At 43.7% G+C, this 25,002-nt stretch overlaps 1 protein-coding gene across 1 annotated transcript in view; it reads right to left on the bottom strand.

Moving 5' to 3' along the window:
- Positions 1 to 25,002, bottom strand: part of LOC110962629 (A disintegrin and metalloproteinase with thrombospondin motifs 20-like) — an 88,250-nt gene that overhangs the window by 33,118 nt on the left and 30,130 nt on the right. Inside the window, 14 exon segments of the mRNA XM_051951959.1 lie at positions 1,608 to 1,715; positions 2,633 to 2,752; positions 3,732 to 3,902; positions 4,701 to 4,865; positions 5,189 to 5,399; positions 5,497 to 5,623; positions 6,403 to 6,532; positions 6,770 to 6,936; positions 9,468 to 9,563; positions 11,999 to 12,116; positions 12,701 to 12,837; positions 13,710 to 13,891; positions 14,117 to 14,262; positions 24,722 to 24,826. Coding sequence (XP_051807919.1) covers positions 1,608 to 1,715; positions 2,633 to 2,752; positions 3,732 to 3,902; positions 4,701 to 4,865; positions 5,189 to 5,399; positions 5,497 to 5,623; positions 6,403 to 6,532; positions 6,770 to 6,936; positions 9,468 to 9,563; positions 11,999 to 12,116; positions 12,701 to 12,837; positions 13,710 to 13,891; positions 14,117 to 14,262; positions 24,722 to 24,826 — 1,983 coding nt within the window.

Raw genomic sequence — 25,002 nt, 5'->3', positions numbered from 1 at the left:
AAGCATCTCATCAGTCTACTGAATTTCTGTGACTGTCCCCATTTGACCTCTTAGTTGATAACAAGAGAATAACAGCTTGCATCAGCTGCAGCAGATCAGTTTACACAAAAATTGCAACTAAATATGGAAGATGATTTCTGAGGGTCCATCTCTGAAATTAAACCCAGACTAGACTTATTGTACTCCAGCACAGTGGTCACCCACTGCAGTGTGTGAGCTTAATGTAGAACTTTACATGGTAGCAACAATATAGGAGTCTGCTGTAAAGTGCACATTCACACACAGAGACGTCACCTGTAAGTCTGCTGCTCCTACAAACTGTACATTTCCTCCGTTACCACTACATTGAGATTACTTTGACTGATGATGACTATTATGCTCCTAGTCATTGTTAAACACTTATGAAATAATACCACGGATATTGTGCTTTTTTGTCTTGTTATGCCAGTGTTTGCACAGTTCTATTAGTGTATAGGAAATGGGACTGTGGGATAGTGGGGAACATGAGTTATATTGGTGGTTTGGCGCTGAAAAGTTTGAGAACTTGTCTTAGATTACACAACATCTTTCTTGATGTAAAGGAAGATGTTTTTGCAGTCCTGTCAAACCTCCTTGCATCATGATACGAGAAATAAAAGACATTTCTTCGACCTCTTTTCTCAAACTGTAATAGATCGGGCAACGTTTTTTTTTAAAGAAATTGATATATTGTGGCTTCCTCACCTGCTGTCACACATAAATGCAATTAGGATATTGTCTGCTGTCACTGATGTCCTGAAATAACTCCATGATCAGCTTTCTCCAGCTTACACTCTACACTCCTGCTATCTCAAGAGGACATCAAAGCAAACATTTCCGAGGGGATGAATACCTAATGCAATCAAATGGCTCCAGCTCAAATAGGCACGTTAATATCCCTCTCATATCGATGACAATCTAAAGAGTATGGCAGTTCCGTTGCTCAGGGAATGTGTGCATGTTTTTGTGTGCATGTGGCGTCTCTATTCGTATATATGTGTGTGTGAGACCACACTGGCGCTGGCCTCCTTGACATGTGAGCTCACAGCGACTTTCAGATTGACAGACGGGGTTCAATCTTAGAAACCGTAGACTTGTGTTTAGATGGAATCTGGTTTTCATTTGCTGTGAGTAACAATGCAAAGTATCAGAGAGACGGAGGGGCCTCTCAGCCCAGACACTGGAGCCTGAGTGTGTCTGCATATGTGTGTGTGAGTGTGTAAATGCAGCAGGGGGTAAAGGAGACAATGCCAAAAGAGGATCATAGTCATGTACAGTATGTACTCTCCGAAGGAATGCTGGGATATACAGCGAAGTTGAAAATGTCAAGTCGATTATTTGTAAACACTCATGCAGGAAACCCATCATTACTGGATTCTATTAAATACACAAACACACACACATATGCAAACTGCTCCATCAACATTCTTACTCTTCAGTCTGATACCAAAACCCAGCACATCACTTTCCCTAAAGCTACACACATGCAATGACGAACAGAACAGTGCAAAGTCTGCTTTATCATTTTGTCCATTCTACAGATCGTAATGTGCTCTCATCGACCCATCGAACCCTATTTATTTCCTTACCGCGGTCCAGGAGCCGTATCTCCACTGAGTCAAGAGCTGTGCTGAGTTGTCAGGACGAGGCGTGCTTTGTACCGGAGAGGCCCACGGACATGCAGCCATCTCACACTCCTGCGAATGCAAACACGTAAACAAGGTATCCTGCTGTGAGCTCTTAGTCATCCACGAGTAATGGAAGTAAAGATGAAACAAAGACACAGTATCTCCCGCAGATGCAAAAATCCAGAGTTTGTGGTGCTCTAATGATAACTTCAGATGTCTTAAAGAAATAAAGAAACTGCTCACAGTTAAGAGGTTATTTGTTTAGACTTTTCTAGGCTAGAAAAATATTCTTTATCGTTTCTTCCATAATCTACAAAGTATGTCCATATCAAGATGACCTTAGTTGAAGCAGCTGACACACATCCCCTATCTGGAGACTTTGAGGTCATCGGCTTAGCACTCTCTGCCTTCAGCGTCCATCAGTGTCAGAGAACCCTTAAGAGCACCCTACACTCAAAAATGTGTTTTGGTCGATGTTACTGGTCTTGACTGTTTGATCTTTACAGTGCTGAACGGTTCAAGTTCAGAGATGAACGCTAAAAGTCTTTTCACAAACTCGAAGTACCTGCGTCCTTGGTTGCAGGATTTACAGTAATAACAGTTATAATGCAGATCTATAATATAAGGGGAAACATTTTTGAACTTTTCAAAAAGTTCCCGCTTAACGCATCATAAAATCTGGAATAAATCGCTTGAAAGCAATATACTGCTTGGAAAATACATGGACGTTTTAGTGAAAATACTCCAAAACCATTTTAAAGGCCTATTCATGATTGACGATACATATTACATCTGCATTCAATACTGTATGTACTATATAATGAATGTCAGTTTTTTATGACTTGCGTTTTACGTCTTTACCCCGAGAGCAAAGCACTAACTCTGGGACAAACAAGGGCAAACCCTGAAGATTGAACTTTGGGTTACTTGAGCAATGTGGGGTACGTTAGCAGTTACTGTGTGTGTCTGTGTGTGTGTGTTTCTACCTGACTGTCTCTGGGCCTCGCCGCAGCATTGCACTCCCTGTCATCTACCGTGTCGCCATAGTTCCCCGACACGCACCTCACAGCTCTCATCTGGTAGCCGTGGCCACAGGTCACCGCACACTGAAAGACAAAATTACACACACACATACACACACACACACACAAGGAGAGAGATGCCCAGTCAACCGCAAGCTATCTCAAACTCTATCTAAGTGTGTCAAGGTTGATATCTTCGACGAGGCCTCAGTCAAGGTCCAGCTCAGCAGAGCCTGGTTAAGACCCTGACATGCTCACGAACACACACACATACACACACACACTCTCACGTGCGTTCACATACACACCCACGGTCTCAACTCGACCCTTTACCCAATTCTTAGCTCACATACGAGGCCATCCAATCGCGATTAAGTACAACATGAGAGCTGAGGAAGTGCCACAGGATAGGTTTATTTGAGCAGCAAATTATAATCACACAGGCAGTAATGAGCCGGTGTATTCCAGCTCTGTGACTTCATACAAACCATGTGGGAGGGCATTAGATCTGCACATGAATGACCAAAGACATCCATTCATACGTGTTTCATTCAGTTTTACACCGACAGTGCCAAATCTAGCCAGAAATCTGAATGCAAAGGACGGTGTGTAGGTTTGTGCATATGTGTGTGTGTGTGTGTGCGTGTGCGTGTGTGCGCACTGTGGGTCAGGTTTAGTCTGACAGGATATGAGGGCAAAGTGAAAGTACCACGGAGGAAATGGCAGCTGGAGACGCAGAGAGTGCACAGCTCTGTAGCTCACAGGTATATCAGGTTACACACACACAGACACACACACAACTCTACACTGTCACTCCTACACACCACGTTCTCTCTTTGACCGCACGCACTTGCACACCAACACGCACAACTTCCTAGACAGCCACACATGAAACCCATTTCCTCAGTCAGACACCGCATCCAGCCACTTCGCCCCAGTGTGTCTTATGTGTTTGTGTGTGTGTGTGTGTGTGTGTGTGTGTGTGTGTGTGTGTGTGTGTGTGTGTGTGTGTGTGTGTGTGTGTGTGTGTGTGTGTGTGTGTGTGTGTGTCTGCAGGACTCACCGCTCCCCAGACGCCGACCTGCCAAGACGCACACTCGGGCAGCTCGCAGCTCCCCACAGCAGGAGGCTTGCTCGACGAGTCGCACAAGTGCTCGCTCAGCTTTTCCTCCCCGGCTCCCATCCTGCAGGACACTTGTCGGTGCCTCATCCCTTTCCCACAAGTCACCAGGCACTGGTGGGGTAGAAATGGGTGTGGAATTATGGTGAGAAAATCGTAAAAGCGGGTAAGTGTTTCCTTATGATACAACCCGACATCAAACACACGTTCTCACCTTCAAACTTTTGTCAGTGGGTGCGGTCAAAATATTACAAAACGCCTTTCACAAAAGCCTCTAAAATGATCATAGAAACACAACAATACTTGTCTGACATGGAAGAATTTATTGGAGGACTTCTATATTGCTTGGCTCGGGCTAACCCCATAACTGTATTAGAGTTTATGGCGATATGGTCCAACCCTTGTATTATATTACACTATATTGTACATGACTTCACTGTTTATTTCTAGCATGTAGCTGTACTGAAGGTTATTTTTATTAGGTGTGCATAAGTTTCCTTCTAGGGATTAGAACATTACTATTCAGACATTTTTGCTGCATTTAAAGACCCTCTCTGATTGTTGATTTAACCCCTAAGTAATCTCCGTATGCATCAGAGTTACATATTTACAGATTTTTTTTCTCCTAATAATGACTTCATGCCTTTAAACAGCTTAGATGTAGATTTACACTGTTGATTCTTCTGGAATTTGCAGGTCCATTTGAAGTAGGCTCCACCCTACAAACTCAGGATGTCTGAATCCATGTTTTTTTTTTAGTGCAACACAGTTTCAAGGTGCAAGTATTTAGCCATGATGTTGATTCCTAATTATGCTAAAACACTAACGTAAAAGGTCAAAAACTGGAGTTTCATTGGAGGGTGTGCTTGTGAGCGGTCATATCTGCACTTCCAGGCGTGAGTCAAGGCTCACCTCACTCCACTCGCTCACAGTCCACTTCGGACACGGCTGGTCGTTGCAGGTTTCAGTAACAACTCTCTGGTATTCACTGCATTCTCTGTCCACCAGCCGCCGGCCCAGATTGTTCATACAGTACGACTCTCTGCTGCGGCTCCCACGTCCACACGTCTTAGAGCACTGTAGACAGAAACACACCAGCATTTTGTACAGCCTCTATGATATAACATTATTGACACGATGACTTCTAAAGCATTCGGACTATTTCACGATCTGATCACAACTGCTGTTTCAAAGGCAAAATGTGATTTTTATGTCATATCTGTCATATTTTTTGGTGTATATCTGGCATCAAATCAAAGTTTTCTACATCAATTTTACCACAATGTTGGCCTGACAAACGTATATTGGATGAGGATGTCACATATGGATTTTTTTCTCTGTTGCACTGCATTTGGTCGGTTCACCTTGTATGAACAGCGTCATTTTTCCACTGACTGTACCTGTGACCAGGCGCTGTACTGCCAGCTCTTGAGCAGACAGTCGCCATGGCAGGGCTCTCTGATCTGAGGTTTGGCGATGTCTCCACAGGCGCTTGCCTCCATCCTCTCACTCTGTCTCTTCATCTGGCTGTACTTCATGCACTGAACATCCAGGTTGCGGTAGCCTGAGCCACATTTAGCTGAACATTCGCTCTTTCCGGCGACATGCCACCTGTGAGAGAGGAGATGTTGAAAAATGTTTGGCTGTGTGTCGAGTGTTAGAGTTGCTCTGTGGGTGTAGTTATGTGTGTTCAGGCATTAATGCACACCTGACTTCGCAGTCAGTGTTGCAGGGCTCAGTAACAGGAACAGGACGAGGTAAATGTTCACAGCGTTGGTCCGATACCTCGAGGTGATCACTCTTACGCACACATACCGCCTTTCGTCTTTGCTCGCCTACACACACACGCGAAGGAAAGCAAGGTTCAAATCAGACAACATCTGGCAGGCACTTCACTTGTCAAAATATCTCATTTCTTCACCTCTTACTAGTCTAACCAGCTTTCTGACATTCAATCCTTCACCATGCAGCCTTAGGGTCCATGTCGGTCTCAGACCCCACAAACACAACTCTTTACTAGGTCCCACTGTGCACTCTGACCCTCTGGGATCCTGACAGGCTTGTTTCCAAAAGGGAAATTTGAGGGGCTTAGTTGGGTTAAGGACGAGGCTAAGGTGAAGGTGTCGGGCAATGTGATTGGCCAGGGTCAGACTGAGGTTGCCAGGAGGGGGATTTATGGAAGAAAAAAATGAAGGAGTAAGATTGAAAACAGAGTTATGTGTGAAGGATGCTGATCCTAATGTGCACTGACACTTCAATCTTTATTTATGGAATAACATCCCATGTAATAAGAGCTGCAAGATGCATTATGGTTCCTATAAATTTCGCACTTTTACGCATTTTTGTTCAAGTGTTTTTGCTTTACATAAACAGGTTTGACCACATAACTGCGACAATAAATCTTTCCTCACCGCATGATCAAATATTGCAGTTTGGGAAAAGAAGACTGGGGTTAAAAGTAAATCAAATAGCAATATTTAGGAATTCATCCCAAATTCAGAAGAGCTGTATTATGCTTTGCGCAATTATAAAGTTTTGTAAGAGTCAATGTAGCCAAAGACAAATAATCCTACTCTTCATGTGAGGAGATTTGGAAGCCAAGCTCACATCTTACCCTGACAGATGCGGTTGCACTCGAGCCAGGAGCCCGAGGGATCCCACACAAACTGCTCCCTGTGTTCCTCGATGGGTATGTTGAAGGAGTAACGCACATCTGGGTTGTAGAGGTTTCCCACGCACAAGACCTGAGGAAACAATGGTGGGAAAGGTGAGGTCAAAGGACTTACCTGTTCATTATTTTGTCCACACTGAGGCATCCCCTCTTTAGACACAGGGATTAAGCTCAGTGTGTCTCGAGGTGAGAAGGATAGAAGCTTTTACAGAAAATTATTTAGAAATGAAGGCTAAAGTAAAGTGACAAGGCAAACAAAGGAACGCATAGGCAACATAACTAAAGCAGGACAGATGAAGTTAATAAATACCTGTAGAATGAGCTCCTCCTCAATGCGATCAGTGCAGTTGATTCGCTCAATTTTCGTATCTGAGCCGCTGTACTCTATGACAGTTCCCTTGAAGTTGATTTCCCTTTTGAACATAGCCACCACGAAGTTCCCATTCAGGAGGAAGTTGGACTGGCTGTCAGATAATGCTGGAATAGGAAAACAAAAAAATTAACACAAAAGAAAAAAAAATCTGCTTAAGAGAAGAAATGCTTGCTTTTCAATTGAGGTGGCCCCTTGTGATTTGAGGTTTTGGGAACATGTATGACATGACATTCATCATTTCAGGCTATATGTTAAATAAACAGCCTTGGAGTTGCCAGCCTATTGTTCTGCAAAGCCATTGTTGCAGGGGAGGTATGTTGAAACACTGGTGGCAGCAAATTGCAGCGATTTAGAGTTAGACTGCGTGACTCTCCTCAGTGACTGACGCTGCAATGCAAACAAAGGACCTCCACGGACTGCACATACAAACAAATATATAAACATAAACCCAAAAGGGTCAGCAACCGCCTCTTTTTGTACCTCCAACACTATAGTTCCAAGAAACAATTACAATTTGTGAGTGCATGCTGAAACAATGTATATAATTAAGTCTCTGCACAGAATTTTGTTTACACTAAACTTTGCTTGTTGTTGGATGCCAGCTACTCAGCGACAATTTGCAAAGACCTACAGACTTTGGATGTCATCGCTGACACTTTGCAGAAATTGAAAAAAGATGCAGTGCCTTAGAAAATATTCAAACCTGGAGAACTCATGGAAAACACACGGAGAACTCAAATCTTAAACTTATGCCTGATGCAGATCAAAACTGTATTCATCTGAAGTCTACTTCCCCAAAACATGTTCACCTTAATGTGACGAACCTTTTATTATGAATTTTCTCCACACACAAGCTGTTTCACAACAGGGGAAAAAGAGAAAGAATGATCAGTTCTGTTTATTTACTGAATTAAAAATAGCTTGAGAGCACACCCAGGATACTGCTGATACACATTTCTGAAATTTAATCACTGTGAGGGGCACTCACAGTGATTAAATTTATCTTCTTCTTCGTCTCTGTCTTCTTTTTCTTCTTTGTCTTTGTTTTCATCTTTGTCTTCTTCCTTTTCTTCTTCTTCTTCTTCCTCTTCTTCTTCGTCCTTGTTTTCGTCTTTGTCTTCTTTCTTGTCTTAGTCTTCGTCTTCTTCTCCCTCTTTGTCTTCTTTGTCTTTGTTTTCATCTTTGTCTTCTTCCTTTTCTTCTTCTTCCTCTTCTTCTTCGTCCCTGTTTTCGTCTTTGTCTTCTTTCTTGTCTTAGTCTTCGTCTTCTTCTCCCTCTTTGTCTTCTTTGTCTTTGTTTTCGTCTTTGTCTTCTTCCTTTTCTTCTTCTTCCTCTTCTTCTTCGTCCCTGTTTTCGTCTTTGTCTTCTTTCTTGTCTTAGTCTTCGTCTTCTTCTCCCTCTTTGTCTTCTTTGTCTTTGTTTTCGTCTGTCTTCTTCCTCTTCGTCGTCTTTTTCGTCTTCTGCCAGAATGGATTTACATGATTTAGTTTTTATTTTGCTTTCAGGATTGATTTATCCTCACCTTTTCATAATATAAACTGCCTGCATGAACTTGTACGATAAAGTAAAGCAATAGACTCTTTGAGGTCACTGTAACGTCAAGGATTCCCCTTTGTGAAGCTTTTTTTCCCTGATATATTTCCCTCTTTGTACCATAACATTACAAGCAGGTAAAGTAGATACTTGTTTATTCAATTCTATAGTGAAAAACCTCTTGAACAGCTTTATAAAGACGTCCACAGTCTCCAACAGGAAAGAGCTTCAGAGTCACGGCGCATTAACTTCAAAGCCAACGTCTCCTTTTGAATGCGTGTGCTGATATCCTCAGATTTTTTTCTACATATTGTACCAGCTGGAGTGACAAAAACTGCTAGGGCGTTGCAAATATATACCATATTTAACACAGACTCCACTTGCTCAACGTGTGGCACTCAGCAGCGGCGGGGGTCGACCTTCCCACAGCAGTGAGGCAGTGAGGCTCTGCCAGACGTGTTTTCTGACAATTTGACTTAAAACATTTTGAACCTGACCTGAACCATCTGAAAATAGGCGCCCACACTTGCAACTCTTTCTTTTTTCTCTTTCTGTCTCCCGCTCACATGCAAGCACACACACAGACAGAAACACACACACACACACACACACATGCTGAGCCTGGTGGGTCCACCTAACCTTATACCCCTATATCTACTTTCATACAGCCTGGGCTCCACATGCCTCTAATTAGCACTTATTGCTGCCTCATTTATCTTTCTCAGTGGCTGACACTCCATTTGCTTTCCCAACCAACCCAGATGGACCAACGCCCCTCACGTTTCCTCCTTACATACTCCCTACAAATGACAGTTTCCTTTCATTTATGGAAACAGTTTAACAACAGTTTGGCCCACGTCTCCATACTCTCTTTTAAAAATGCCCGCCTCTACATCTCCGGGTCACCGAGCCCGGGTTCTTTATGGTCATGTTCGCGATAATGGCATTGACCTATGAGACGAGAACTGAAGGGATGTAAAGTATCCATCTTATTAGGTTGGACTGCTTCCATTTTAGATTGATTCTCCCAAGAATTCCTGAAATTTGATACAGTGTTGCCTAAAACCACATCCTCGCGCTGACGCACACACAGCACACTCACCGAGGTAGTTGTCATCTTCTGGCTTCCCAGAGTAGCTGACCTGTTTGATATCGATGTTGGTGGCTCCAGCAGGAATCCGCACTACTGTGTTGTAACCTGAAGAAAGTGACAGAAGAAGAGAGTGAGACGGACAGTTTCGCAGTTGCAAGAAGCCTCCGAAAGGGAATAAAGTAGCTGCAGTTACAGCAATGAACGGTCCCACCTTGGTTTTCATAATCGCTTCACTGTGCTGCACCAAACCCCAGTCAGGGAAGTCCAGTTCCAACCTCTAGGGAGTTAAATGTCACACTTGGAAAAATACAAAAAAAACGGTCTAGTCATCTCAAATAACCTGCAGGAGGCCTTGTTTTAGTCTCAGAGGCCTGACCGTGAAATGATATGTAATTATTCCCTGGATCTACCTTTGGCCTGTAATTACTACACCGGGGCTGTTGTCCCATGGTAAACTAACACAGAGCATGGGAGAGGGGAGAAAACTTGAAAACTAAGAGGTGACAACAAAAATGTAGGTATGAAGACTTAATGGGGAGGGCAGGAGGAATGAAACTGGCAAAATTTTAAGAAAATAGGACCAATTTGAGCAGAAAAGACAGAAAATTCATTCAATTTCAGTTCTGTGGCCCACTGATGTGTACCTCTACCAGCAAGTACATTAAACCAAGCTTGCTCAGACTTAGTTCTTTGATCAGAATTCAACATTTGGCTTCTTTTAATAAATAAAAATGAGCAGATGTTCGGTGCAACCATGATCATCTGTACAGGCGGCCTCTTTCTAAGTCTCGGTATGAGACTGCAACTGGTGTGATGTTGAATAATAATGGTTGGTATGCGTAGCAGGAGATAATTAACAGTTACTTATTTCCTTAATCATATCACTGCAGATTGAGAATTTAAATCAACTGAATGGTATGAAAAGGAAAGGCGTGGGCTGATGTAATGTAACGATTAGCCCGACACCTCGAGCCACTCGGGGGCAGCACTTGGTTTACATATCTGCCTCTCATCAGCCATGTAGATCTTTTCACACACGCAGAGACACGCAGATATTTCCCATCCAAGGCCCCACAGTGAAGGATGCTACTTTTGTCTTGCCGTTTCTGCCTATTAGTGCTGCTGTTGTGTTCATTTGTCTTTGATCGAGTCATGTCAAAGAGCAACTGGCTGACGGTGAAGTCTCATTCATACAAACCAGTACGAAATCAAAGCACTCTGCATATTCCTTCACAATTAAAAACCAAACCTTCATGCAGTTGTCCTGTTTTTAAATGCCATGTCAAATTCCCTCCCTAACCACTGGGTAAAGGATCAGCTCATAAGACCACAGGGGTGTATCAACTTTAGAAACCGCCACCACGGTCCCCCTCTGAGGTAACATGGTTTCCACAAGCCATTAGAGGCCTCCGAGATCCCCCAGCTTAGCAACTGACCACACACACGATCCTCCGCCGCCACAGAGTGACCCAGGAATTAATAGCAAACACACCACCGCGAGGGAAAGAACACAACCATGCTGCTCTCAGGGACGGCTGGGGTTTACCTCAAACATGCTTCTCTCTGCCATGAGCAAGAAATAACATGATGGAGCAAGAGGAAAGTGACTTGAATATTTTATTCATCCCGAAAACCTCTTTAAAGCAGCCCTGAAAGACTAAAGAAACAGCTCTTCACTTCGCTTCACTAGTCTGGTGTACAAGTTAAAAAGAAAAAAGAAAACTAAATAGCAAAGATTGAAACAGAGACAAAGGGATAAACACAGAAAAGAAGAAAAATAGAGGCATCAAACAAAAAAAGAACAAAAGGGTTGAATGATAGAAAGACAGGAGCAGATGGATATCCTGCCAGGGCTGCACTCCCACTTGTTTTGTCTTCTGGAAGGTCAAAGTCAGATTTCCCAGGCTGAGGTCAGTGCCTGGTTTGGATTAATAGAGTCCTCAAACTCGTTGCCCCCAGCAGCCAAAAGACGAGAGATAAATAGAGATGCTAAACTAAGTGCCAAACTGATGAGGAGTAAACATGACAGAAGACACACCCAGGGCTTTTTATGCTAATGCTTTTGCTGTTTTGCTGCCCAGACTTAAAAAGGATTGGATGCAATCAGCAGTTGGCCCAAACTGAAGCACCACATTAAGCAAGACAGTTCAAAGGGATGATGTCAGGATTGCATTTGCTATCGAAAGACCTGACGGAGAGAGATCGCTGAGATAATCAGTTCGTAAAGGTTTTGAACGGATTTGTTTTCTGCATTTTCCCCAAATTTGGGCGGGCCATATACTGTTACTGAAAGTCAGGTTTCATGCATTGAAACATAACCAGACATGACATCAGTGTCTAATATGAGCATGTGGCGTGTCGGCATTGCAGCCACGTGGAACTGAAAGTCCTTCATGGCTCATCTGTGTTAACTGTTTATCACATTTATCACGGCTTATCTGCAGAAGCTGCTGACATACTGTATGTTGAATAGCAACACCTTTTTTCAGGGCAGGCAGCTATTACTGGACAGAACATGTAATCCGAGCAGCATGACTCACCATACTGAGCATCGTTGAAGGTCCCTGCCAGGGTTTTACACGACGAGTTGTCTCCGCCACACACTCCGCACTTGTCGTTCCTTGCTTTCGAGTTCAGCACGTGGTCGCAGCCTGCTTGCTGAGGAGGCAGAGATAAAGAGATGATAGAAATGTGTCAAGGCGGGCTGGAGCCTTGGATTGGTCACCAGTCTATCACAGAGCTACATACAGAGACAAACAATCAGACCTATAGACAATTTAGAGTCACCAATAAACCCGCACATATACAGGGACAACATGCAAATTCCATGCAGGAAGATCCCGGGAAGGCAGGGAAGCAAACCAATGATCTTCCAGCTGCAAGGCAAAAGTGCTAACCACCAAGCCACTGCGATGCATTTTGATGCACTGAACTACATGATTGTCAGCAATGGCACCCATACACCATGAACTTGGCAAACAAAGGTGTTTCTGATTGCGACTTACAAACACTTCAGTGCAAAATCAAGCCTCATCTTTTCCAGGAATTACAAACCATGAGTCATGTAAAAGTATCTGTATCTATCTTCTAAAACAGCCAAAATGTAGCTCTGACACACTCAATCTTCTACTACATAACATGGATAAGTTCATGTTGACAATTTTGAAGCCTGCACTTGCACATTTTGTTGTGTATATATTCTCAGGTTTACAGCAGCAGAAGAACAAAAATTGCAGATATACCCTGCAGAGGCCTTGAACACAGATGTCGTAAGTGTCTGGCCCACACGGTGTACCGTCGATGACGCGATCCTTCAGCTGATAGTACGCCATAGTCCCAGCAACCCGGCAAAAGAGCTTACACCGATCCTTCATGAGTACTAGATGTAGAGAGAAAACATTAACAAATGGACAAAGTTGGACGATGACTCATTACCTTTTATGGGAACGTAACAAGAGCAAATACCTAAAGGTGACTTGCCTGTGCTCTAGGAATGAAAAAAAAAAACACTTCAATCCATTTAATTATTTTTGCACACTTCAGCAGATTCTTACTAAAGCTGCCACATTTTGATTCACTGTTTGGAAAAAATGACTTTGTATCTGACAGCGTACTACCTCCGGGGCTCGGCTTGTTTGCTTGTACAGCAACAATTAAATGAATGAATCACTTGCAGATGGTAATCTCATGAGGAAAGCTATCTCGGCAGGCACTGGAATACGGCTGTACAATGGAAAGCTGCCAAGAGGTTCATATGGAGAGGCTGCGCGAAGCTTTTATGTTGCTTTTGATTTGTGTCAACTAAAGGTTCACTCAAGGGCACCTCTTATCGAGGGTATGCAAAGTACGACAAAGAAAAAAGGACTCGCACACAGATCTGTACCGTAGCCAACACATTCACTAATTCCTCGACAAGCACTGTCTATCACCTCATGTAATAAAACATTAGTGCATTACGTCAAATGGAGTAAATGCACAGATATCCCAGTTTTACACGTTTTGACCTTCACATCCCTCCTACACACAATGTGGATTTACTGTACAATTGCATGAGAAGTTTACACAAGTAAGAACACAAACGGCGAATGACTGCACGCAGGCAAAAACTTCAAAATGAGAGCATACAGTATGTAAGTTAAACACCCCAAATATACTGTATCATTACTGTGTAGTTTGCTGTAAATAGTTTTCACCTTTGATGCAGTCCAGGTTGCCAAAAGAAATTCAAATTACATGCTTGAGTGTACTCACTGCCACTGTACTTGGGGACCCAGCGGACGGTGGGAGGTAGACCGTTGATGTTGAAGTGCTTTCCATCGAACTGAGAGCACTGCTCTTCGCGGAAATCTTTCCGTCCTCGCGGGCATGGCTCGGTGTTGCAAGAGCGGAACTTCATCCTGCGACCCACACAGAACTTCCCGCCGTTCCTGGGCCTAGTGGAAGAGCAGATCACAGAAGCATTATACATAGTTTGAGTGAAAACGATCACATTTTCTCTTGTTTGACTGGAGCTTTAACTTCAAATAAACATTATTTCCATTTAAAATGTACACCAATGTTGCTTACAATCAGGTTAGACATGTCCAATCTGACATAAAGGCTTGCTACACACTTAAGTTGGTGGCCTTGATTGTCATAATTGTGTGCTTCTTTCTTACTCAGGCTTGTTGCAGTCTCTCATGGTGCTCCTTGTTCCTCCACCACAGGACCTGGAGCAAACACTATAGGGGCCCCAGGGACCCCACTCCCCATGGACTGGCTGCAGGTCCAACTCCTTGTTTACACACATCCCATGTCTGCAATACTGCATGTTAATACACACACACACACACACACACACACACACACACACACACACACACACACACACACACACACACACACACACACACACACACACACACACACAGATCCCGATAAAAATCATGACTGTAACAAACACAAACACAGACAGTGCTGAGCACCATTGGGAGCAGCGTTTCTTTTCTTAATGCTCTGTTTAGATCTTTAATCTCCAGCTAATTCCAAAGCTATCTTGTAATGCTGAGAAAAGTGTACTTCATCAATACAACATGGAAATCTAGTGGGTGACAGAAGCGGTTTAATGAAAACAATGGTAACTTGAGACTTGCATAAGTTGTTCAATGCTTCACTGCTTGTCAAAATATTACAGACTCTTAAGTTTTCCACAGTCATTCTTCAAATGGGCTTTCCTTTAAACATACAGGTTATACAAGACTGATTCAAACAATCAAAACAAATGCTGTTCAGCACAAAAACTGAAAAAAAAATTGCTATGCGACAGACAGTTTCTCCTAAATCAGTTTTAGATTGTAAATAAAAAAAATACACAATACAGAGTTTTCATAAAGTACATCCAATGTGACACAGTAAATAAGGCGCTCGGTATCAAACAGTATGTAATCACCAAGCAGCTTTTGCCAAGGAGCCCTGACACTGCTTTCATAAGCAAAGCACGGCAGGCACATTTCCCTTTGTGTGTAACCAAATCCCCCTCTCAGTGACTAAGATATCGGAGGGTCCTGTTCACTGAAAGAATGCAGGACAAGACGGCGTCTGTCTGGGTACGTAGCCCGCCGTCCGGGCACACAGGCACGGGGAGCAGTGGCACCATGAAAAGGAAACTCTAGAGTTGTGATAACAAGAGGAACAGAGTTCATTACTGTCTTGACATCAGGAACTCTCTTCTCCTGCTGAGCGGAGCATCCATTCAGGTACTCTGTGTTAAACCCTTAACCAGAACAGGAGAACTCCTTGCTCAATGTGTTCATTTTCACTGTATTTTGTTTGTTTGCTGATGTTCACATTGTTACTCTAACTGCCAGCTCCAACCAGATGAGAACTGAAACCATCATTTCAACTGGACACACTCCCATTCTGCTACGAGACATTCGATCCCCAGCTTCAGAAAAAAAAAAGAGGCAAAAATCTCCTGATCTGAAGACTCCTGAGAACTGAGAACAAAACCATGTGAGATCCGCTTGAGTGAATTTTCATAATTACACTAATAAACAAGCAAGGTTATCAATCAAAGTCATCTCCTGTACAATGGCTAATCTGGCAGGTCTTTGCTTTCACATAAATTCACAACTTGCAGCCATTACTTTAGATGAACACCTGCAAAAGAGCAAGTCAGACACACAACCACATGTAAACATGCACAACTTGGCAACGCTGCTTCCAGTATCCTGGCCTAGTTCGCATGTGTGTTTGACACACTTGTGCGCCTAATGATGGAGTGTAAAGTCTGTGCACAATGGCAGGCAGGTGTTAACAGCTGCAGGGTATGGACTACACAAACCACAAACATTTCCATAATCCAGACCTGGTTTGAGTAATCGTCTGGCCTATTCTTCCTGTTTAACTCCACTGTAAATGCAAACTCAAAGCACTGATACTTTTGTTGCAGCGCTCACAATAGATTCAGAGAAGAAATGAAGTAAAAGGCAGTGTGAAGAATGTGATAAAATACCCACATGAGTGGAAATAGCTTCCACACCATGAAAAGGCAAACAGGTGCTGGACCGTATTGGTTGAGCAACCTTCTAAAGAAAAATAGAGCTAAACATTTGGAGTTCATGAAACTGTCAAAGAGACACAGTTAAGTCCAAAAGCTTTCCGTTGTCATAGCAAAGAGTTTCCCTCTATCCCCTTCCCCCACCTCAACTTGGGGACTGTCAACCCAGACCTGAGCATCCCTTCTATACCTCCTCTCTACAGCCACCCATCCCCCTTATCCCTCTTATGGGGGACCCCTTAAGGGCCGCGCAGAGACCACCACAGTGCACCCAGGCAGGGAGACCCAAGGAGTTGTCAAACAGAAGGCGGACTGTCTGTCACAGAGGACCAAAGAGTGTGTAAGCCTCTGAGGCATTCCACTCTCCCCGCTGGCACCCTGTGTTTACAACCGTTTTGTTTGGCTTGAAAAGGTGATGTGGGTGAAAAAAGAAAAGGAGGAATGGGTGGAGGGGGGGTGGAAAGGAAAAGAACATCTGTGTGAGATGATGTATGCGTGAGCGTGTGTGCGAATGTGAGCATGCGCGCGACTTTGAGTGCGTCTGTGCACATGTGTGAATGCGCGTTAGGCGTGAGAGTGATTGCTCGGCGTGTGGAGGCATCTGGGGGCCACGCTCAATTCCAATCAGCCTTTTTTCCGAAAGTGCACAAACACATACGCAAAACACTGAGGTGAAAGGCAGACTTGGCAAAGCTCAAATAAGCAGTAAGGCCACCAGCAAACACTTTCCTAGAAAGACTGTCAAAATTTACCCTCATTTGGGAATGTGGTGAGACATTTGAAGGTCTTGTGAGAGAAACCTGTCCAGCTGTGACCAGCATGTGCTTCGAATTAGGAATTTCACAAAGACACACGCTGACTCACCAACTCATGCCAAGACATGCATATGTGCATATCTCAAGCATGCATCTTGCACAAACTGTACATCGATGCACAAATAACATACAAAACAACACGCGATGCCTTAACTCTTAGGCTCTCAATCCATGCAACAACACATTAATACTAACACTATATAAAGCTAAAGCAGCTGGCCCACACAGCCACAGACTCTAGTCACCAAGCGAACCCTGACAGTGGGAATAGTAAGGACAGCAGCATCTGCTCTGAGCGCCTCAGCTGCCTGGTTTGGAAGCGAGCGCCCTGTAATTGCCAGGAAACTGTTGCAGCGAGCACCTCATTTCTGAACCCAAGCCATACATCACTGCAGGAATGAGAAGGCAGAGGACTGATTTAAAAAGCACACCGCTCTTTCATTTTAACACGGCCATTTCCAAAAGGCATCACCTTTCATGTTGCAATGTCTTTCTCATGGGTCTGGGTGAGGAGTTCACTCTGGCCTTGGCTTGTGGGGTTGTTATGTATTTGTCTATTGCAGAGAGCCCTCATGTTCTCTAAAAATGCACAGTTTAAATAGACTGTAACTCTCCCTGTAACATCTGGATCGACCTGTCAGGATGGCACAATGTGGACCATCACATGCTGACTTTTAATAAAGCGTCATTCACTTTTACATGTGTTGTAACTCAACCTGGAGGTGAGAGGTGATGCAAAGCCACAGTATGAAGGAGATTCTCTGCTGAGTTCTCTTTGGGTAGCCGGGGGACTGGAAATAAGTCAAATGACGGGTGTTATTATAGACTGGATTTACACTGCCTCATTTTTCAGCCATTGTGTGCATTTTTTCCCCAATGGTTCCATATTTCCTCTGTGTTAAAACGACGTGAAGACAGGAGGAAGAGAAATGACAAGACACGGGGGAAGGTGAGCAACAACATGATGCAACCGTGACCCCAACCAACCTCTCCTTTTATCTCCTTACATGATTTCCTCTCCTCTTTTGCCACCTCTCTGTGCTCCTTCCTTCCCCCACCTCTTTCCAAGAAGTGCACAGGTTGTCATTACAGTGAATGAGTAGTTTGACTCCATCAGCTGTTCCACTCATGTGCACTTCAGAGACACTTTTACCGTTTGTCTGTCTCACTTATCATCATCTCTGCATCACAACTGGGACACGCATACCTGTCGTAATCTTTAAAGTTGCAGTTTTTAGGAATTTTTCAAATTAACTTAAAGAAATGGGACAAGAATGGCCAAGCTGTGATGTAAAACGTGCCATTTGCAGTGACGAACCCATAGAGAATCAAATGTCTCAGTTTTTGAGAGATTTTTTTTGTCTCTTAGCTTTCTGTTATATTTTTACACTTACATAACAGATTTTTTTAGCTACTTTGGTGGCAGCACAAACATACTGTCTCGCTAGATTCATAGCCTGTATATAAATGTATAACATAGCCTCTGTCACATTGCCCATTGGACTTCTTGTCATCTTTTCTTTTGAAACCAAACATAACAAGCGAGGAGTAGGTCGGACTGAGAGCTCAAACACACTATGCATGCTGATACAGTAGTAACCTGTCAATCGCAAGGTAGTCTCGCCCTAAAACATAATGTATTAGATTGTTTATTTCACTATAAATGCAATTATAATTTCCAAAATGAACATCTGCTATATTAAAAAATAAACACGCTTCGCTTAAAACATCTCCCACCGTATATATAGTGCCTGGAAGTGCAAGATAATCTGTAGTGGACGATACACCAACAAAATGATACATCGTGAGTACAATAAAAATAATCAGGTCAAGGTCATACACCCCAAAAGGCACATCTACATTACCAACAGGCTTAGTGTGCACAATATGAATGAAATCCCTCAAGTAGTTTCTGAGATATGACCCGGAAACAAAAAAATATTTGAAGTGCCTCAGAATGACCTTGAAAATGAGGTCAAGGTCATACACCCCAAAAGGCACATCTATACTACATAGAGATGGCCTGGGTGCAATATGAATGAAATCCCTTAAGTAGTTTCAGAGATATGCTCCGTAAACGAAATGTGGACGTACGTATGTACGTACAGACGGACGGACATATGGACGGACGCGATGACGCCAATATCCCCCTTCGTGCCTATGGCATGGCGGGGGATAAAAAGTCTTGAAACTGACAACTGAGGCTGTCATCAAGGTTGTTTCAGTGAACAACAAGCAGCTGTTTTAAGCACAAAATGTTTCAAGGTAACGGCTTGCTGTTATTGTAAGCTAAGCTTGGTGTTCACAAAGACAGACATTCCAGGAGTTGGTGGAGATAAAAATGGGGTTTAGGTGCACACTGTGTGTTAGATGGCAGAAACATGATGTGGAGATGCGGAAATGCCCAACTGTCTGCAAATACAAAGGCTGCAATTTAAGATATACTGAGTGTGACTTAAATAATGACACTAGTGCTGTAGTTTACTAGTTTTAAACTTGAGGTGCTGGTCATGCCCATCGACCAATGTGACACTCAAGCATGTACGGTATAGTTTCACCCACAAAAGCCCAGTTTTGTTATTATGTCCTGCAGCGAGCTTGGCACAGAATCAAACATTTCCTGCCATCCTCCTTGTGTGACAGTCCCCCTTTAATTGAGTGTCATGTGGTAATGCTCACATACATATTTTGAATATTTAGCTGAAGCTCGAGTTTTGAAAATTGATATCAGCAATCAGGATGCGATACTTATCAGAAAAATCACAATTACACAATAGATAGTAGCAATGAGAACTTTACAAGGGTGATATGCACATGTACAGCTTTGAAATTAACTATTTGATCACTGTGACCACCGTTCTCTGTGTACTCCTTTGCGGCACTTACTGAAGCTGCGTTTTCTTCTTAAATTAGTAAAGTACAGCTGTTTTGTCGCTCTCCTTTTGCTTGGTTGTGTCCCTCCTTGTTAAGCACCGAGATTTTTGCTGTCTTATCATCTTGCAGTTTTTTTCTTCTTGCCACAATTTTGTTTTCATTATGTGCTGACAGGATTCAGTGTGGGTTAATTTTTTCCAGAGCTTTATACATCAGTTGTCATCTTTTAAGATTCTTGCAGTGTTCCGTTTATTTTGCAATTGTTTTCATGTTCCAGTGAATACTGTACATCTCCTTTTAGACACAGCATAAATATCACCACGCTGCTGCCTTGCAAAAGCTAATAGGGGATCTTAATAAAACAAACAGAAATCACGCTATGCTCTAATCATGCAAATACATTTCTCTGCTGCTACATGACCAGCAATGAAAGCTCCCCTCACCGGCTACCGGACACAGTAATTCCATCAGCAAACTACGTGAATGCTAAAACAACAATCCTCTTGTTAGCTCAAATCCACAGATATGTCTGTGATGATGGCAAATCAAAGTGGCAACATCCTGCAAATATCCAGAGATTAGCTTAGAGTGACACTGATACCAGTCTCACAATCCCAAGCTCTCATACAGGCGCACACACACACACACACACACACACACACACACACACACACACACACACACACACACACACACACACACACACACACACACACACACACACACACACACACACACACACACACACACACACAGACACGTCCGTCCCAGCATCGTACGACAAGTCTGTCAGGCTGCCAGTGGAGCTCCAGCCAACACTCACCGCCTTCGCCAACAGACTCCATTCTGCCCTGGCTTCACTTTTCAAGACCTCACTATCTCACTCTAATTGGCTGAAACCAGAGCAGGTCGTCATTCTTTTTCCGAGGAATGTTCTGGAAATCAAAAACAACTTCCCGTTTATTCACTTACACTAACCGCTCAATTAAGCCCCTATTAAGAGTATCAAGGAGATACAAAAAAAAAATGCATATTTGAAGAAAAAAATCAAGCAGTTTTGAGTGAAATCACAAAAAGAGACCTTTGAAATCTCATTTGCCATCTTGCAATAAATCCCCTACAAGATGTCTTTGAAGGCAGCTTTCAGTCAAGACAGCTCTCAAAGCTGGCAATGAAACGAACAAAACTGAGAACAATGAAAACTTTGACAACAAAACATCACAGTTTATTCAAGCGCACTCGCCACTTTTTCTCTCTGCCACCCACTGAGCAACGACGTGGTGAGAAGCAGCGCCGGGATCTTCAAAGGGTGGGGACATGGATACAAGCCCAAGCGGTCCCCAGCTTTGGCTTGACAGGCGCTTATTGACCACGATGACCGGCCCCTAATCTACCCACACACACACACACACACACACACACACACACACACACACTAAATCACTCATCTGCATACGTGTGTGTGTGTGTGTGTGTGTGTGTGTGTGTGTGTGTGTGTGTGTGTGCTTACAATTAAAGTTAGGTAATTCTGCAATACATGCATGCACTTGCACACACAATCAAAACACACACACAAACAGACACGCACGGACACAGAGGCAGGATCCTTTTGAAGAGCGAGAGGGACTGCAGAGGCGAGGAGTAAAGGAGAAAGAGCAGGAGAGGAGCGGGATGGAGGGGAGGGAGGGTGGTGGCGGTATTTATAGACAACAAGTGATGGGATGCCCTCGTTAGTGCACGGCCCACTGAGCAAGATGACAGACGCGCCGCCAAGAGGTCATGTGACCGCATTACTCACTTCGGCGCCCTGTGAAAGCAATAGATGTGGAGCGAGAGGGTGGGAGGGAGAGGAAAAAGGCAGCGAGTGAAGCAGCAGAGAGAGTCCGAGTAGGAGGGAACGCTGAGAGAGAAAACTACCCATGAACCCTGCGGTGCCCATTGCCCTATTTTAACTAAGCAGTATACAAACAAAGTTGGGTCCCCCCCCCCTCTTGATTTATGGGACGTGCCTCTCTCCCACTATTTGGGCACTGACCTCAATTATCCAAAGCGGTCACTACTTTGTTTCATAACCCGATAGAAGAAGAAAAAACTCTCCCCAGACAACGCAGGCGCAAGAGGTGACTGCAGTTCAGAAGACGTCATTTTTATGAGATAACACTTGTCATGGCAGCCTTTGGGTTACCATAAGACATGAAACAGATCCTTGAAGGAGAGCTGTGGATGCTAAGACGATACCTGCTCTTAGTTTCCCCCAGAGAGGCCATAGCGGTAATCCTCTAGATCTGACACCTTAGAGCCAGGTCCTTGACCCAAAATCCTGTAAAGCCTCCGACTTGAACCTCATGACTTCTTCTGTAGAGAATTTGAGGAAAGGGGTCAGGAGATGAAGAGGGAAGGTGTGATAGATGCATCATCTTAAGAATGTAACCAGGCGCAGCGGATGAATGCAAAAAAAGGCACCAACAATGACACAAAAGAATCAAGAAGTTCATCTGGCCGTGCGGATTATCAGACTTTAGAGGCACAAGGATGAGCACGAACATACGCAGACACACACAAACACACCGCACTGAAATACCACATAAAAGAGCACTTGTATGGGCAGGTGAGTGCTGGTGCAGGGTCCCTCTCTTTCAACTCAAACTACTTCAAACAGCACCCTGCATGCAGATGAAACTTGGGCCTCAGCACCACAAACAAAGGTGGTGCCACTCTAATGCATACATGGAAAAATAAAAGAAAACTGTTCTCATATACGGAAAACAGCGGCTGGTAAAATAGCACATATGGTTTTCAGCCATGCTGGCATTGTAGCTCTAGAGAAGGCAGCATCAATCTGTTGTTTGTTCGAGTGGTAAGAAACTATTGGACGGACATTCATGACGTCCAGAGAATTAGCCCCAAAGCTTTTTGTATCAAGTGCCACCATAAGATTGACATTAAAGATTTCGAGGAAGGTGGATTATACAAATAGCTGATGGGAACACATTTACCAAATCAGTGTTTACAGTGTCCAATAAAGACCAGACATCAATGGTAATCTAACCAAGTCAGCTCAAGTGGTGTTAAGGGGTTGTATCTAAATAAAGAAAACCACTTGGTATGATTAAATTCCGTGTGTTTCTCCCACGTAAAGGCTGAGAGCCGTATGAGGGCTACGATCCCAGGACCATTACTGTTTAGTCTGGTTGTTGTAGTTGGATTAAGATGTTAGCTATCCCCTGTTAACCTTTCCTCGCTAGACTGGGCTGATCCAGGACCTAACATGGTGAGGAGGGAGATGGAGCCAGATGAAAGGATATAAGGGATATGAGACTTACATGGGCCCACACTGCAAGACTCCTGGAGGGCAGAAGGTTAAGGACAGAAGAGAACCCTCCTTCCCTCCTTCGCTCCCTCTCTTTCTTCCTGTCATGCATGTTCTGAATGCTAAACACTAGCCCACCATGTCCTCATCCCCCTGTACCTCCTCCTCGCTCGCCTCCTCCCTCCTCTCCTCCCACCTCCTGCTCGGCAGAATCACTGATGTGAGGTCTTTTGTGAGCACACTGGCTGGCCTCAGCCCGGGCTCTGTTACGGCCTGACCACTGACCCACTCACCCGCCTTTTAAAGAGGTTTTAGGGTCGTGAGTTCACAACAAGGTGACTCAACTGTGAATGGCGGGCGGCATCCTCTTTCAAAGGGCCCATGTCTTCACCTTTCCCTCTTAGGACTCTCTTTCTCCCTCTTCTTCTCCCCCTCTGTCTCTCTTTTCTTTCCTTTTTCTCTCTCTTTCTCTTTCTGCACCCCCCCCCCATTCCTCCCCTTTCCGTCCATGTATCCTCAGTGACTGACCCGCCGTCTCAGCTCTAATTAGCATAGCATCCCAGAGCGAGGAGAACATGAAGGCTAATGGGGGTTGGGGCCCCGTAACAACACTGAGGGTAAAGCTTCAAGTTTCTAACTAGGGCCATCACCTGACCACATTTACATGGCTTTCTGCAACCAGAATGCAGTCAGCGGAGTAATGCACGATAAATTATTCTTTTTCTCTCGGTAGAGGAAGAGAACTAGGAGGAAAAGGCATCAGGATTCAACGCGACGCTGCACGGGAGGTTTGGCTTGCGTGAGTAATGTATTCTGTTGAAAATGCAATGAGGCCAACTTTAACAACAACTCTGATTAGAGAACGAGGAAATATATTGAGTGTTGCAACATGGTGCTCTGAAAACAAACACTTAAATCTGAGCCGTATGTGGGTTTAACACATTCTGGTTTCATGGTGGCTGAAAATGAGTGAACTTCACTGAATTAAGATAGTTTAAAGTGTCCATTTCTTAAGTGAGATACAGATGTTTTCCTCCAACTGTAAAAGAAGAGAAGAAAACATTTTGATTTGCATGTTCAGGTTAATGAATTTAGTCTAATACACAGTGATTGGCTAATTAATTATATAGTGATTGATCTAAATACAGCATACAGACAGATGATAAAATAAAAATAAAAACCTGAACCTTTGACCCCTACTAAGATGGGATCCAATGGCTCTGTTATGTTGTCAGGGGCACTTTTGCTGGCATGATTGGAGGACAGAGTTACCGCAAAGTTGCTCTATGATGAATTATTTCTATCCTTATGGCAGTGGTCTCTTCAGAGAAGGCAATGCTCCTCATCCATGTTTAACACAAAATGAAGGAGTATTTGTGATAAGAATGGTGTTCAATCCATCCAGTAGAGCTTCTCAGATGTTTGGAATCTATGCTAAGGCGCTCTGTAGCTGTTCTGGCAGCATGCCGTGGCTCAACACAAAGACATTTCATATTGGTTCTTCCTTTAATTTGTCTGCAGATCCATCTCAATTTGTGCTGCACTTTTCACCCACAGTACAGGTGTAGAGAACATCACAGCGTTACAAGACATATACCTACACTCCCAAACTGGCATCAGGCCTTACATATAAGCTGGAGTAGAATGTGCATCTCAGTACACAACATTTCATATGATATGATTTGTTTATTCAGCAGCATCGATCTACACACGTGTGCTGACTTACCATTCCATGTCCACAGTCAGTCCCATCTGCCAGTGGCATGTGCTGTGTGCGACAGCCTTTATGGTCCCCTTCTGCACTCGTACACCACAGCCTCTTGCATTGTTTCTGTGGAAAAAAAAACAAAGTAAGCACTTACAATAAATCACTTTGGGCTGCATTGAAAAAAAAAAGCACATCCCTTACCCTGACAGCATTCTACAAGCTTCCAGCAGACGCACACTACACTTCTGACTAGAAATGTTTTATTTGTTCAGACTTTGAAAAAGAGCAGAATTTAACAG

Source organism: Acanthochromis polyacanthus, chromosome 8 (assembly GCF_021347895.1).
Source record: "Acanthochromis polyacanthus isolate Apoly-LR-REF ecotype Palm Island chromosome 8, KAUST_Apoly_ChrSc, whole genome shotgun sequence".
Classification (NCBI taxonomy): domain Eukaryota; kingdom Metazoa; phylum Chordata; class Actinopteri; family Pomacentridae; genus Acanthochromis; species Acanthochromis polyacanthus.
Note: the sequence above shows the minus strand (reverse complement) of the source record. Positions and strands in the feature narration are given on the sequence as shown.